Source organism: Gekko japonicus, unplaced genomic scaffold, assembly GCF_001447785.1.
Source record: "Gekko japonicus isolate JY-2015 unplaced genomic scaffold, Gekko_japonicus_V1.1 scaffold300, whole genome shotgun sequence".
Lineage (NCBI taxonomy): Eukaryota > Metazoa > Chordata > Lepidosauria > Squamata > Gekkonidae > Gekko > Gekko japonicus.
The window spans coordinates 177453-194073 of NW_015169179.1; the positions used below are offsets into that span (position 1 = coordinate 177453).

At 39.6% G+C, this 16621-nt stretch overlaps 1 protein-coding gene across 1 annotated transcript in view; it reads right to left on the reverse strand.

The window, feature by feature from the left end:
* Positions 1 to 8977: 8977 nt before the first annotated feature.
* Positions 8978 to 16621, reverse strand: part of ATG4B (autophagy related 4B, cysteine peptidase) — a 40938-nt gene continuing 33294 nt past the window's right edge. The window contains exons 11-13 of the mRNA XM_015416063.1: positions 16016 to 16072; positions 12032 to 12125; positions 8978 to 10715 (exon numbers count right to left, since the gene is read on the reverse strand). Coding sequence (XP_015271549.1) covers positions 10642 to 10715; positions 12032 to 12125; positions 16016 to 16072 — 225 coding nt within the window. The 3' untranslated portion in view covers positions 8978 to 10641. The remainder of the gene's footprint in view (positions 10716 to 12031; positions 12126 to 16015; positions 16073 to 16621) is intronic.

Genomic DNA, 16621 nt, shown 5'->3' on the forward strand with positions numbered 1-16621 from the left:
TGTCTAACATGGTAGTCTGTGGTACTTATCTCACAGCACAGACCTGTCTTCCATGATTCATCTAATGATTTTTAGAGCCATTGCCACATCCATTGGTTATGAATTCTATAAGCTAATGATGTGATAAAATCCTTTAGGCTGCCCCGTGCCCCCCTTCCCAATCAATGTTGGGATCCTGCATTCTGAATTATGAAAGAAAAAAAAATGTATCACGATGCTGTACGTAATAAAATAATATTTCCTTGTGATAGTTCCCTTAAAGAGAACTCATCTTTTAGCCTTTTCTGTGCTAACTATACTAATATACCCTTTAATTTTTACACAAAAACACATGGTATGGCAAAAGGGGCTGACATGAGCAATAACATATGGCAATGATCATATGAGTTAAAAACTCTGGAGTGTCTTCCAACTTCTTATATGACTTCTACAATTTTCGCCCTAGTTCTATTTAGTTTTCCAATTCATTTTTTTTTACCTTTGTTTGACAATTCTTTATAAACAGTATCTCGGGCATGGATCTGTTTACTACAGTGAAGAACAAAAAAATAGCTTGCTTGTGATTTCCCTGTGTTCTTCCGGTACTACTTCTGTGTTAAGTGTTCTGCTCCTTCTACCTGTTTCTGAGATATATGAATATTCATTATTGTATCCTTAGATGTTTCTCTTCCTTGACTTAATTTACATTTTGTTTGCTAGCTGTTATGCTTTTCACTATTTTCAAAGGAAGTGGTCTTGCCTTTTGTAACTTTCTTGACTTTAACCATGGTGTTATCCTCTTGGATTTTTTTTTTGTACTTTCAAAATTGTAGTGTAATGTACTTTGAGCAGATATATTTATGTTTTTAAATAACTTCCAAGATTCCTGGATGGATGAGAATCTTATACAAATATCCTTTTTTTTTTAAAGCTTCTTTTTATCTGATCTTTAAAAACCAACTAAATAGAGCATGCCAGATTTTGTGGACTTGATAGCATTGTGGTTCCATTCCATGACTGCTGACAATTCACACTAGCTCCAAGGTACCCCATAGAACTGAATCAAGGGTAGCCGCTCAGTTATTATGTTTGTTTTTTTAAGAGGAATATTTTAATCTAAAAGACCTTGATTCAATAAAATAGTTACTTCCATATGCTTCTTGTTTGTCTAAACTGTAGCTTGGTATATTAATTCTTTATTATTAAAAGGTTTTACTGAATTCACTTATCACATATCGCATTACAACAGAATATAAGAACTATGACAAGAAATAGTCGGGGCAGAAAAGAAGAAAAAAAATTGTACTTGCATTTACATTCAGAGTCAGAAAGGTTGCCACAGATCAAATCTTACAAAATACAAGGTATAACATGTAAAACAAGCCAACAGGGTGGATCCAGTCAATCTAAATCACTAGTCACTGGATTTAAATCATGGTTTTCTACATGAAGACTCATTCTTGCTGGTATAATATTTACAACCAGATGAAGGTTTCATTTTTAGAATAACAACTTTTCAGATCAGTTTTACAGTTACCGTATATAAAAATTACTGATTTGTTATACTATTAGAAACGCATCATAGTTCACCTCACAATAATTTTATAATTGTCTATCTCCAGTTTAATAGGTTAATTATTCATATTTGGACAACTTTTCTGCTGTACTTTATTGGAAGGAGAAAAAGAATCATTACCTTAATAACAATTTTAATAGTTGTATTTAACTAAAATATTATAGCACATGTATTCTTGTATTAGCTTAAACATCCATATTTGTTAACTGATGTGGTTAAACAAAATACCTTTAAAAAAAAATGAGACTATCAGCCTGGTCCACACATGAAAAACTTAAAATACTGTCGTCTGTAGATCATTCATCCTCATCTTCTTTTTTGTTCATAATCTGGAAAAGAAAAACAAGCTTTCCTGCTTTATTAGTTCCCAAACAATATCTCAATTTAGAATGAATGAGTCCAAAGAAAGAGAATATTCTTTCTACGCCAGCGGAAGTAGCTATTGCTGTTAAAAGTGAAATCATTCAACAGTCTCTAAATCCAAGTGCTTAAGTGACTTCGACCGGTTCACTGATGTGACTTTCTTTAAAACATCATCAACAAACATATGTTTCTTGAATGGTTGCCCCTTAGCTCTGAAGTTTATTATAGTTGACATTGTAGATGGATGATTGCTGGATACCCATGTTATAGCTAACTCCTCTTCCTCAGCACTTAAGTTTTGACCCTGGTGCTGGATATTGACAATATTTGCTGCCATTGTAAGTATTCTGTTCTGCGTCCATTTCCAGACATCTCAATTATTTCTGCAAGGAATACAACCACATACAACAGGATTGTTGTGGACATTACTCCACCCATCAAGACTTAGATTAACAATTTTACCCTCTAGAGCTGTTGCACATTGCTCCATTTCTGTCATAAACTTTATCCAGCAGTTTCCTTGCAACATCTGCTCTGCTGGGTGGACTGTATCCTGGTCTCAGTGACTGATAGGGTTCCCAAGTCTTATCCCTGAAATGTGTTCAAATGCATTTCTGAAAGGTGTAAACACTGGTTTTCTGTTAAAAATTAGCACCTGGATTGTTTAAGACCACTATAAAACAGTGTGAATATATAGATAATACCAAGCCAGGGTAATGAAGTACATAATTCCACATTGTTCAAATCCCACATCATTCAAACTAAAGGGCAGAGCTCCCGGAATTGCTGGGCTAAGGTTTGTCCAAGCTGCTGATAAATTAAGGTTCTTCATATGCGACAACAAAAATATCACTTCCATTTGGATTTGGGATTCTAAATCCAGTGTGCCAATTAAGTCCAGATGCCACATTCTCTCTTAAATGCTTCATGAAGCCAGGAGAGACATGTGGAGATCAACCACGCCCGGGATCTTGTTCTGCAAATTAAGAGAAAGAGACCCCCCCCCAGGCGAAATCGTCTTCCTCTCTTCACACAAATTGGAAAGTATAGTACTGTGGTTGCACAGTGACAAGGTTAATATGGTAAAATGAATGGAAAGATATTTATGAATATTTATGAGGTTGCAGGAATTAACTCCCTTTGCTTCCAGTTGGTTGGCGAAAAAAGGGTTGCATGTGCAAAAGTCATAGATAATTTCCAGCTCAGTATTGGACAGAAAAGCCTTTCTCTTTACCTGAAGAGCAATAGTTTTTCGTTATTTTATTTATTTATCTTATAATTATTTAATTAATTTATTTATTTATACCCCGCCCTCCCAGTCAAGGCAGGCTCAGGGCGGCTTACAGATATTTCATAAAAATGCAATTAAAACCTGTCATAACATATAATCATAAACATAAAATACCAATAATTTAAAATATAACAAACACTGGAACATTATCAAGTAAACAGGAGTAAAGATTATTTATAATATGACTTAGGTGACCATATAATTCCCATAACTTCACACCAGCTCAGTTCGGTCACTTGTTATGTGGCGGGTACAGACTGAAGGTAGCGATGGTAAGGCCAGGACACAGGCTGGCGAAGGTGGTAAAGCCAGGGCACAGGGACACTCCTCGGTGTATGATGTGGCTCCTTAGTCAAACACCTGGTGGAAGAGCTCCATCTTGCAGGTCCTGTAGAACTGTAAGAGGTCCCGCAGGGGCCTCATCTTTTCTGGGAGCTCATTCCACCAGAATGGAGCCGCTACCGGGAAGGTCCTGGCCCTGGTTGTTGCCAGCCTGGCATCCTTGGGGCCTGAAAGGGCCAACCAATTTTGAGGCCCTGAACACAGTGCTCTCCAAGGAACATGTGGGGAAAGGCGGTCCCTCAGGTATGTCGGCCCCTGACCATATAGGGCTGTGGCAGAATGGCCCACGTCAGCTGGCAGGCCCCGCTCTGCCCACCCCTCCTTTGCCTGACCTGGCACCTAAAGGAGCAGTTTTTCACCGCTGCCTCCTGGTATTGCTGCCACCACTGTCCCTGTCTTGGGCTCTGGTTAGGTGGGACAGCCTCCTAATCTCCCTCTGATGTCGCTAGGATCCCACTCCAGGGCTTCCTGACAATCTTTGGGGCTCCCCTGGAGAGTTGGCATCTGTCTGTTTTGCCCGTGTTCTCTTCAGGGAGTCCCCAACCCACTCCTAGCGTGTCCAAGTGGGTGGGGGAACTATGTGGTACAGAGAGACGTCTCAATGTCAACAGTAAAAGGATTTATTTTGAAACCACTCAACTATTTACAGGCATATTAACAGTGAACTGAAGAATCAAAACTCCTAACCTCTGGCACTGGCACCAGCTGTGCCCCATCGAAGGTCGGGAGTGAGATCCCTATCCCCAGACTGCCCCAACTCAGGCACAGGACCTCTGTCTTTATCGGATTCAATTTCTGTCTAAGCCAACTAGCCATTCCTTAGCAAACACTCTAACTGGGTATATATGAAAGAAAGCAAGAAATCTCCTGATTCTCAACAGCATAAGGGGACTAGTGGTTTGTCTGAATGTTAGTAACACTCTCCAGCAAAGGGTAATATCAGGAAGTCGCACTGTCTGCTCAAGGTGGCTCTAAGCAAAGCAGCTGGCTTAGTGAGTGAGTAATCTCCCTACTATTCACCCAGCGACCTCGATTTAGGGAGTTTTGAGCAACTAACAGTGCTATTTGATTATTTTGCAAAATTAAGTTGCCTGTTGCCCTTATAGTTGGCTGCCCTGATTTATTAGTTTGAGATTTAAGAATAACTGTTGGCAATTTTCCTCTCCTCTGCACTTTTCTTGAGGAGGAGGTGGTAATCATGTTTGGTGCTTTCTGATTTACTGGTCTTGGCTTTCCAAGTTCACTTCTTAGCACATCTCTTAAAAGCATCCAACTTAGTTGACATTTTATCGAGTTGTTGAAAAATAGCCACCATGTTGTCTGCAGTAAGTAGACACTGATTCCCTACTATCTTTAACAGGTCATCTTTAAGTTATCCTCCCACACTTTCTTTTAAAGCATCCAAGTCTATGTTAGTAAAGGTAAAGGTTCCCTTGTTCGAAAGCCAGTCAAATCCGACTCTAGGGTTGCGGTGCTTATCTCCGTTTCAAAGCCGAAGAGCCAGCGCTGTCCGAAGACATTTCCGTGGTCATGTGGCTGGCATGACTAAACACCAAGGCGCATGGAACGCTGTTACCTTCCCACTGAAGTGGTACCTATTTATCTACTTGCAATTTCTTGCTTTCGAACTGCTAGGTTGGCAGGAGCTGGAACTAGAGACGGGAGCGCACTCCGTTATGCGGCACACTCGGGTCTTGAACTGGTGAACTACCGACCTTCCACAGCCGGCAGTTCAGCGTCTTAACCCCTTGAGCCACCGCAGTCTTTAAATTAGCTGCTGAGTGTCATGCAACTTTCTTCCTTTTTCTCCCCCGGCCGTGTCTGTACCAAAGGGGTGCAGGGAAAATGGCATTTGAATGCTTTTTTTCCTGCTATTTCTGAAGCCTTAAAATCTGTTAGTAGAGGAGGTAGGTAATTCACTCACAAGTTCTTCCCAAAATGAATCATCTATGCGCAGGTATTTTGCCGATTTAGGTGTGGATGATGATGATGAGTCAGAGCTCTTCCTCGATCATTTCCTATACTTCTTCATATTTGTTGCTTCCCTTTTCTTTCTTTCACCCATTCTGTCCCACAGCTGCTAATCAGTCTGTTTTGGCACTGACTTCAGCTGATTTATACGTAACAGATAAAATTAATTAGTGCCAGCTATTCCTCCTATCCTCAAGATGTTCCACACTGTCGTAGTTTTCCTTTTGTTATCTTTCTGGCAGCAAGCAGCAGTATGTCCAGAAGGAAACCTTTTGTATAATTAAAAGATAGAGCCTTGAGTGAGCTGCTGCTGCTCCATCAGCGTCTTGGATCTCCCAGTTTTTATGTTTCTCGCTCATTTTCAACTGTGATAGACTCCCGAAGAATATAATCCAACATAGGGATAAAGTGTAAAATGGTCCAAATTCCAGGGGAGGAAGCAGGTAGACTCAGAAGTTTTGTGTGTGTGTGTGTGTGTGTGTGTAGTGCCACCAAGTCCCAGCTGAACTTTAGCAACCCCATATGGTTTTCAAGGGAAAAGACAGAGGTGGTTTGCCGTGGTCTCCCATGCAAATACTTAGTTTCCAAGATCTGGCCAGCTAGCTAACAGCAAAGATGCTGCTTCAAAACAGTATTTTTTTGGTGATTTGATCCTGTGACTAACTGGTCCAGAGCACAATAATTTGTTCTGCCTTGACAATTGTTACAGCCAAAATTGAAGGTACTTGGGTCACCCACTGTAACAATTTCTACTGTAGATGCCTCCCTAATGTATTAATTAGATCAGGGAGAAAACATATGAACCATTCACCAGATTCTGCCTTGACTTGGAATTGCTATTCCTAGTCATTCTATGGATTTTTAAAAACCCAGACCCTCTCACAATCTGCTCTTGAAAGTGTCATTATTTTAAAAAAACCCTTACTATTAGACAGGGGAGGCTGCTGTTGAAGAAAGGAGCCCAAAGTCCCTTTGGGCATATAGCACTGTGTTTAGAGGTCTTAGGATCCCAGCCACAAGGTCATATGGACTGACTTCTGACAGTCTAAACTCATAGTAAATCTTCTGTAGTCTCAAGGCGGGGAGAAGATAATTTGTCCTTGAGAAACATCCAGTCTAGAATTATGTATATTTTAGCACTTTAGCAACTTTCCCCCGCAAACAAGTGACAATCTTTACATGTGAATTTTATACCTGGGAACCTGTTTTCCATATAAGAACACAAGAGAAGCTATGTTGGACAGGCCAATGGCCATCCAGTCCAACACTCTGTGTCACACAAAACCCACGTGCAATCAGGAGGTACACTAGTGGGGCCAGAACTCCAGAAGCCTTCCCACTGTTGCCCCCCCCAAAGCACCAAGAATACAGAGCAATCCTGCCCCCGACATAGTGTTCCACACACCTTGTGGGTAATAGCTACTGATAGACCTCTGCTCCATGTTAATCCAATCCTGTATGGAAGTAGTATGTGTTTTTCTTTTTCTTTTTAGATGATTAATTTGAAATAGAGACTCTTAAGTTGTTTCAGCTCCAGCTCCGTGAACTGTTTGAAGACCTTGGGGGTTTTTTTGTCTTTAAGAGCTCTACACCTGCAAATAATTAGCTACATCGCCTTGAGTGGCGGGCAGGTTGTTTAATATTGGATGCCTTTCTTTAGAGCTAGCTAACTCACTTTCCAGATCTTATGTGTCTGAGAGCATGAAACTTTGTGGATGCTGGTATGTTCGTTTACTCACTGTTACAGTACAGTGATTAGTTACTTTTAATCATCTTCAAAAAACCCTGCTGAGCTTTCTAAGAGCTGAAGTGTGGAGCAGCGTTGTTAATGGGTGTCTCCCTCCCTATCCCCAGAGCCGAACCGGAGACTGAAGAGGTGAGCTTTTAGTGCAGAGTGCTTTATGTCCTGATAAAGTAAAATAAGTTGCTCCTTGCCAACTTGAGGCCTTGAGCCCCAATAGACTTTGACAGAAGAACTGAGACTCTCCTCATGAAACTATCTATGCTTGTAGCCGCCACAACTTTTTGTGCCAGTGAATTCCATGTTTACTTCCCTTTATCTGTTCTAAGCTTCTCATTAATTTTGAGTGCCTACAAGTTCTTGTATTGTGACAAAAGGAGAAAAATACTTCTTGCTCTACCTTCTCTAGCCCATACATAATTTTGTAAACCTCTATCACAGTGGTGGCGAACCTATGGCACGGGCACCAGAGGTGGCACTCAGAGCCCTCTCTGTGGGCACGCGTGCCATCGCCCCAGCCAGGCCCAGATTATTATTAAAGTGTCGAATTCTCTGCCAAATAATTTTAAGTAAATGAAAGCATTTGGGATTGCTCTCCTTACTTTGTTTGGATCATCTTAAGTTAATGTATGAGTTGTTTTTTCTAAAGTAAAACCTCAGTATTCAGGTTAAATTGCCGTGTTGGCACTTTGCGATAAATAAGTGGGTTTTGGGTCGCAGTTTGGGCACTCAGTCTCTAAAAGGTTCGCCATCACTGATCTATCATGTCACCCCTCATCGTTTCTCCAAGCTAAAGACCTCTTTAACCTCTTTAATCTATCATCATAGGGAAGGGTGTTCCATCCCCTTGTTTTAGTTGCCCTTTTCCACACCTTTTCCAATACTATAGTATCTTTTTTGAGGTGCGGTGATTGAACTGTATGCAATATTCCAAATGAGGCCACACCATAGATTTATACAGGGACATTATGATATTGGCTCATTTGTTTTCAAACCCCTTCCAATATAATCCCCAGCACAGCATTTGCCTTTTTTTATTATAGTCACACGCTGAGTTGACATTTCCAGTGAGTTATCTACCAGGACTCCAAGATCTCTCTCCTGGTCAGTTACCACCAGTTTGAAACCTATCAACATATATTTATAGTTAGGATTTTTGCCGCCCATGTTGAACCACATTTGCTATGTTGATGCCCACTTGGCCAGCCTTGACAGATTCCTCCGGAGCACCTCACAGTCTTCTCTGGTTCTCACCACACTGAACAACTTAGTGTCATCTGCAAACTTAGCCTCTTCACTGCTTACTCCCAGATTATTAATGAACAAGTTTAAAAGCACTGGACCTCGTACGGAGCCCTGCAGTACCCCACTGCTTACCACCTTCCACTGTGAAAATTTATACTCACTGTTTCCTGTTAATTGTAATACAGAAGAAAGTCCAATTTAGCAGCTATACAGCAGATCTCATCAGCAAAAAAATCTAAAACCCCATTGATTATATGAACATAAGAAGTATTTTAAAATTATCAATGATTTAAGAACATCATTGTACTAAATACTATGTTATTTTTCTCAGAGGCAGAACATTTGGAATGGCTATAGCCTTTTCATTTTAACAAAGGAATGTGCCGTAATACTGAATTTAGTCATGATCAGCTTTCCAGTTAGTCTGTGGTTTCAATGTACAAATAAATACCAGACCATTGGAGGGTTTTTTGAACCTGTTTTATTCAGATATAAATTGAAAGCAGTTGATGAATGGAGCACAGCCCCAGTTCCTCTGCATCCCCCCCCCTCCAAAAACCTGTGATTGAGAGGAAAACCAGCAAGAGAAAGACAGCAAGTTAAAACATAATGACAGATAAGCATCATCGTTTAGACCTCTGCTTTCTGATAGCCAAAAAGGCAGCAAAACCTACGTGTAGGTCAATTACCCCTGTACGTAGTCTATTTATAGATGGTTACTACCACCTTTAGGCTGATAGTGCTGTTCATAAATGCAGGAAATAATGCTTTGTAAACATATTTGCCACTTGCAGCATCCACTGATGGAGCTAAACAATTCAACTTCAGTGAGGAAGCTAACACTTTGTGGAGTGGTGGGTCCTATCCAGCCATGCCCTGCATCACTTGCTAAACAGAGGAGGCCTGCTACTATTTTAGAGTACAACACCCAAGTTTCCATCTTAGGTTGGTGTTGGTTAAGTTAACCTTTTTAGGAAGCCAGAATTTACCAAGTGCTTCTTTTTTGAGAAGGCACAGGGGCAAATTTGCGGCCCTATGCTTAAACCTCATTAATAATCACAACATGAATCTGAAAAACAAGTGAAACATCACCACAAAACTAAAAAGTTAACTTTGTGTAGTATTCTGAGAGAGAATGTAAGGGGACCTGCCTGTGGCTCTGACCAAAGCAGGTGTTTAAAATCACTGTTTTGTCATGAAAGGAGAACTTGTTTTTTATTCACATACAGCCTTCCAGATTTCATGATTGGAATCTAAAACCAATAAAATGGAATCAAAGGAGGAAGCAGAGGTACTTTCAGTTCAAGTGATGCGATGGATGCTTCCACCATCACATTTTATTAAATAGCAGCCACCATATTTTTTAATATGGAATAGAAAAATACCCAACAAATACAGGCTATGTTTAACAAAGCCATGCCCCTTGCTAACGTGCCAGTTCATTCCCTTTGGAGTTGCTGTGAATGGCCTCCGATTCACTGAGCAGACACTTGCCCAAGCCTTCCCTGCTCCACAGACTGAATAGTTCTCAGTTTCGGAACACAAAAGTAGTAATATGTCTGCATGGAAGCTCTATATGTGAGATTAACTGAAGCATGAGCAGCAACATGTGGTATATTCCATCCTGTACGAAACACGCACAATTGATGAAGAACATCTTCTGTTGGACTAGGGAGACAGCAATCTGACAGTATCTGGCATTATTTTATGCTGGTTTCCACACCAAACTACAAAAAGACAGACCTAAACAGGGTAAAATTTCCCTAATAAGAGAGAGAACTTGCAAGAATCAAGCACCTAGAAGGGCTTTTAATATTATTCTTGCTGGGCCTTCAGGCCTGCTAGCATAAAAAAATCTTCAGCTCCTAGGAAACACCGCATCCATTTCCTGCAGGTACTCTTGCACTGAGAAAGCCTAACTAAAGCTATTAAGGCCTTAATGATGACCCGTTTCTTGATCCCACTGCAGAAAATTCACTCTGCTCCAAGGCTGCACAGAATGCTGGGGGTGGATGGGAGGCAGGGATGTCAACAAGCACCTATGAAAGCTGGTAGCCCTAGGCTCTCCAGGGAGCTCCCCTCCCCCCACAACACAAATTGGCAGAGTTAGCTTCTTATTATGGTTGGTATTTTTTAAAGAGATAGGATTTCAAAGTCTTCATCCTCTGAATCAAAGAATCTTTCCAGTCTGTCTGCATCAGATGAGTCTGCAAGGCAAGGAGAAAAAGCATCACCAGTTTGGCCCTAGGATTATATCAACAAGTATATATTCTTAAGAGATGTTAAAGTCAAAGAAATTCAGTGAACTGAGATTGTTTCAAGAGCAGACACAAAAAAGTAATGTTGCTTGAGAAGGAAGGGGAAAAACAATCAAGAATGTCAGACAGGCAACATATTTCAGATCTCATCCCTACAATCATTCACTATCTATAGGATACTGGAGAATGATGGTATATAAAAATGCTGCACTAAGCTAAAAAAGCTGTTACTCCTCTTACATATTTCTTAAAGTGTAAAATAAACCATACTGCACAAAGCTTTAGTTTTTCCTTTGATAAAGCATTTGGAAGGAAGTTAGACTTGATCATCACATGTGTTGCCTCCAGCAGTGATACAGGAGACTGTTTGCCCTCCTTCATTAATAGAATTAGAAGGCCAAAATAAATTTATTATATTGGTATGCATGGCCCAAATGGCACAGGAACAGATGTAAGTGTAGACAGTGAGACACATTCCACTGTTGCTTTCTTAGAGAAGCTTTTCTGATGTGTTTCTTCTAATCTAAAAGATACAATGAATTCAGGTGAAACAGGACTTAAAGGCTAGAGTTCTGTCAAAGGTGAACGAATGGTCCTAAGAAATGTTTTGAAAAGGTGTCCCAGAAATTGTTGCCAAACACTAAGAATGGGCTCTTAAGCAAAACATGTCATGATTCTAGGATCAACATTTTAGAAAAAGATTTTAAGGAAATTGGTTGACAATGGGTAAAAAGTTATGAAAACTAAACTACACATGTGATTGTCATATTTCTCAATTTGGATTCAATGTTGAACTCAAAATTCACTCAGATTTTAAATTCCAAATTTGAAAGTGACATTAGGCACCAGATTCCACAGGTCTAATCCCCTAACAGTGATGCAAGAAGCCTCCTGCTTGTGTAAGAGGTTCTGCTGTTGGTGAAAGAGCCTTCTGCAGCAGGGGAATGCTCTTTGCACCAAGGGAAAGCATCGCAGCCAGTGTTATTGACCCGTGGGATTCAGCCCTAAATTGTTTTCATTAGTTATTTGTTCAAGGGGAAGTTTACTGGATTAGTAGGGTTTAGTTAGTATAAAAGTAGACTCAGTGGACTTTTAAATATCTACTACCTCTGCAAGGTAACATCTAGAATCAATATTTTTTATTTATTCTTAGTGTAAGAAGAAACTAAAGCTACTAAAACAATCATCCAGTTGAACTAACATGAAAGCCAAAGCCATCAAAATGATACTTAGCTCTTTTAAAATCCCTATAAAGCAAGTTTTACCTGGAGTGAGATTCAAAACATCAGGGCTAGAGAAGTGTGAAGGTTGATGTTCCACCAGTTCAAACATTGGCAGAGCTCCTCTGATCAGTGACAACTGTTGGAAGTAAAGAGAATGTTTACTAACCATTTCTTAATCAAAGAATATCATCTGATAACATCAGTTGCTTCTGAGCAAGACCATCACTATTAAGGCCACAACTTCACTTATCAGAACAGATCATTTCAGGGCCAAACAAGGCAGGATCTTCACTTCTATTTTAGACTTTAGATCAAGAAAATGCAGAGGTCATTTCGGGGGGGAACGCGGGGGAACACAGTTCCCCCGGGTGAGGTGCAGGGGGCGGGGCACATGATGAAGCCCCACCCCCTGCTTCCGGCCGCCTCGCTTCCGGCCCTCATTCAGCCAGGAGGAGGCAGGAGAAGAGGGAGGGTAAGTTGCTTCCTCCCCACCTCTCCCCACCCCTGCCTGCCTGGAGCCAGGGAGGGCCTTGGCGGGGCTTCCTCGCACTCCCGCTGGCCTTGCAGGTCCACCGCAAGGCCCCTGATGTCAGGGGGTGTGGCATATGCTAATGAGTTATGCTAATAAGTTCCCCAAGCTCTTTTTCTACGAAATGACCCCTGAGAAAATGTGATGGGGAAAAGTTAACACACACACACACCCCGCTGTCTCAGTTCAATTAATGGGCCTCCATGGCTACATTAAAAGAAATCTGATTGCAGTTTGGCCCTTAAAACAAAGAAAACTTGTAAATTTTCAAATGAAAATAGAGAAATTTTGAATCAAAGCATTTCAATTCAAGAGGTCTCACAAGCCATCAAGAAACTAAAAAAGGATAAGGCACCAAGACCAGATGGACTTACTCCAATTTACTACAAAACATTTGAAGAGAAGATAATTTTACCTTTACAAAAAGTTATGAATTATATAGGCAAAAAGAATATGGTGCCACCATCCTGGCAAGAAGCTCATATAACATTAGTACATAAAGAGAATAATGACCCAATGCTGCCACAGTCATATAGACCTATTTCATTGTTATTGTTGAATGTGTACTACAAAATTTTTGCCTCAATCATGGCTGATAGATCTAAGAAATGTATCCTGGTCAGACTCGTTTTGTACCAAAAAGACAATGTTCGTTTTGTTATTGATGCAATAGAACACGTTAAACACAAGGGTGAAAAAGCAGCCTTTTATGTTCTTAGACACCGAAAAAGCCTTTGATAATATATCCTGGACTTTTCTACAGAAAACATTGCAAAATTTCAAGTGTGGTTCCAGAGTTTTGAAGTGGCTACAGAACATCTACACCAAACAACATGCAAAAATTTTAATCAACAGGGTCTTGACAAAGGAACCTGTCAAGGATGTCCACGCTCTTCATTCTTGTGATGGAAATCTTTGCTTTCAAGATAAAACAAGATCTCAAATTAAAGGATTAAAAGTAGTAGAAGAGCAGTTTAAACTAAAGAGTTATGCACATGACGTGGTCCTTACAATTTTGAACCCCCAACAATCTCTCCAACATGTAATGGAGCAAACTGACAAGTTTGGATCCTTTTCAGGTTATAAATCAACAGGAAGAAAACCAAGATTATTTTTAAATTCTCAACTACTCAAGAAGAAGAAGAGATTAAGAAAATTTCAGGATGTGATGTAACAAGCAATCCAGTCAAATATCTAGGAATATATCTCATGGGACAGAACGATACACTATTAAAGGACAATTATATGACAACCTGGTCCAAAATACAAAAAGATCTTGAAAGATGGTTCAAATTACACCTGTCCTGGCTAGGAAGAATTTCTGCTTTAAAAATGAATGTACTACCAAAATTAAACGTTTTGTTACAGATGATTCCAATTTCAGTTCCTGAAAAGACTTTGAGTGACTGGCATAGACAAATAAATAAGTTTGTATGGAAACATAAGAAGCCAAGAATAATAAAGTATTGCAAGACGAGAAGGAAAGAGGTGGTCTAGCAATACCTAACATTAAATTATATTACCAAGCCGCTGGGCTAGTTTGGATATCAGATTGGATCAGAAGTCCCAGTGAAAGATTGATAAAATTAGAATCTTCAAATCTTGATGATGGACTACATAGCTACCTGTGGATTAAAAAATCTATGTCCAAAACCAAAACCCAAGATAAAAGATATATAATCAGAGACAGTTTATTTAAAATTTGGAAAATGCTACAAAACAGAATCAGCCCCACAATTCCACTAATAATGTCACCAATAGACACTTATTACGGTAATCACACAAGGAGAAACAATGATTTTATAACTCATGGTGATATGATAGACTTGCAAGGTAGCATCAAGAAGTGGCAAGAGAAAGGAGATACAGTGGTGGATATACTTTCAAATTGCTTCTAGATTAAAAATGATATCTGCACAAAGAGAGGAGTTATTAATGAACTGACTGATTTTGAAAAGTTGCCTCATAATCTAAAGACCATTTATTAGGGCAAATTTACAAGTTATTGCTTCAATATGATCCTGAAGAACAAGTCAAATCTTGCATGATTAAATGGATGCAAAATTTCAGTGAGGAAATACAGTTTCAATGTTGGGAAAATCTATGGACTAAAGGTATTAGATTCACTGCTAGTCAAGCATTAAAGAGAAAACTGGTACAAGATGTTTTACCGATGGTACGTCACTCCAAAAGATATTGCAAAGATGGATAAGAATTACAAAGGGGTCTTCTGGAAATGTAAAAAAGAAGATGGCACCTTTTGTCATATGTGTTGGACCTGCATCAAGACAAAAAGATACTGGAAAAATATACATGAAGAAATTCAAAATATTCTAAAAACCAAATTCCTGATGAAACCAGAGAGTATGTTACTGGGAATCTTACCAGACAACATAGACAGAACCTCACAAGACCTACTTAGCTATATGTTGACAGCAACCAGAGTAATATCTGCAATGAAATGGAAGACAGAAGACTATCCTACAACAGACATCTGGAAAGAAAAACTAGCTAAGTATGCAACATTGGCAAAACTAACCAATCATATAAACAAAAGACCACTGAAAGATTTTCTACAGAAAAGGCAAGCTTATTACTCATACTATGGAAATAATTAATTTTCTTTTTTTAAAGTTCTGGAATAATCTGAATATCATGTAAAAGGTGATGAAGGTATTGATTATAGTTCTAGTACTTGATTCTGTATTCCACTAGTAATTAAATAATTAGCAAGAATAAAATTTAGATTTATATAAACAATTAAGGCAATATTAAGGATTTTACAGTGATTCAATTTTAGCATAGAAGTTCATTCCATTGTTAAAGATGTGATTTCTTTTATCATTAGAGATAATGATAGAGAACTGAATTATGACTGAGACAGCTGTAGAAAAGTGCTCTGATGGTTCTCTAAACTCAGTATCTTCCCCTCTGCTACACATCTGCTTCAATGCAACTCAGAATAGTTTGGGTGACAAAAGTTCCCTTATTTCATTTCCTTGCTTTGCAGTCTTAGATTTCAAGGCAAAACTTAAAGCATGGTTCTCCCATAGCTTCATACACCTTCACTTTAAATCCAGAAAACATTTCCAAGTAGTCCCGAGCACAGCCGGCTCACAACCCCAACAGCTGCTGCTTTCTTCCCTGCTCCACCAGTGGGATCTATCAATACTGATTTTTTTTTTTGATTTTTTTTTTTTACATTTGTGTGTGTGTAAGTGCTCGTGCCTGGAAGTCATGGCAACCTCTGGCAACTCCTATTGGGGCACAGAGGACGTTCAGAGAAGTGGCTTGAGTAGCCTGCCTCTGCCTCCTGGCTCTGGTATTCTTTGGAGGTCTCCCATCCAAATTTGCCAGGGTCAGCCCTGCTTAGCTTCCAAGATCTGACCAGATCAGGCTTGCCTGGCCTATCCAGGTCTGGGCAATGCTGGATTCATTTTTGTACATGCTAAGACACCTAGATGTGTCTTTTTACAACAGACTTGCTGTTTACAGACCTTCTTGATTTGTTGGCACCAAGCATTAAAGTCTTCCTCTGTGTTGCAGAAGAAGCCCTGTAATAAGGAAAGAGAAACCTTTTATTGCCGTAACACACAAACACAAAGTGAACACAATTGTTTAAATGGAAATGCAAGACGATGTGCAACATTTCACTGGAAATCCTCTGTGTGCCCCCCCCCCCCTAACTATGAGATATGAACAGGATTATGAGAGTATGGGAAATTGCTCTCTGAACTGACATCAGAACATATAAGGACTGGCAAATTTATGGGAACGCAGGCTTTGTTTATAATGTCTTGGAATGATATTAATATGGAAATCAGAGAGGTTCAAGTTTCAAATAGAAAGTGAGTATTTCTTAAACGTGCTTTATTGATACTATAAAATATTTGTACTGGAAACTCTTATCATGCATCTTTTTATTTATTTATTTAAACATTTATATCCCATTTTTCCTTGTGGTTCAAGGCAGCCCTTGACTTCACCATGTTCTTGAGGCTTTCCCACCCAGTCAGCATTGACCTGTAATCCTCAAGTTAGGAATCCAAATACCAGTGATTAGGTCTTTTCCAAAACCATGATCGAACTTTGAGAGGGCAAAT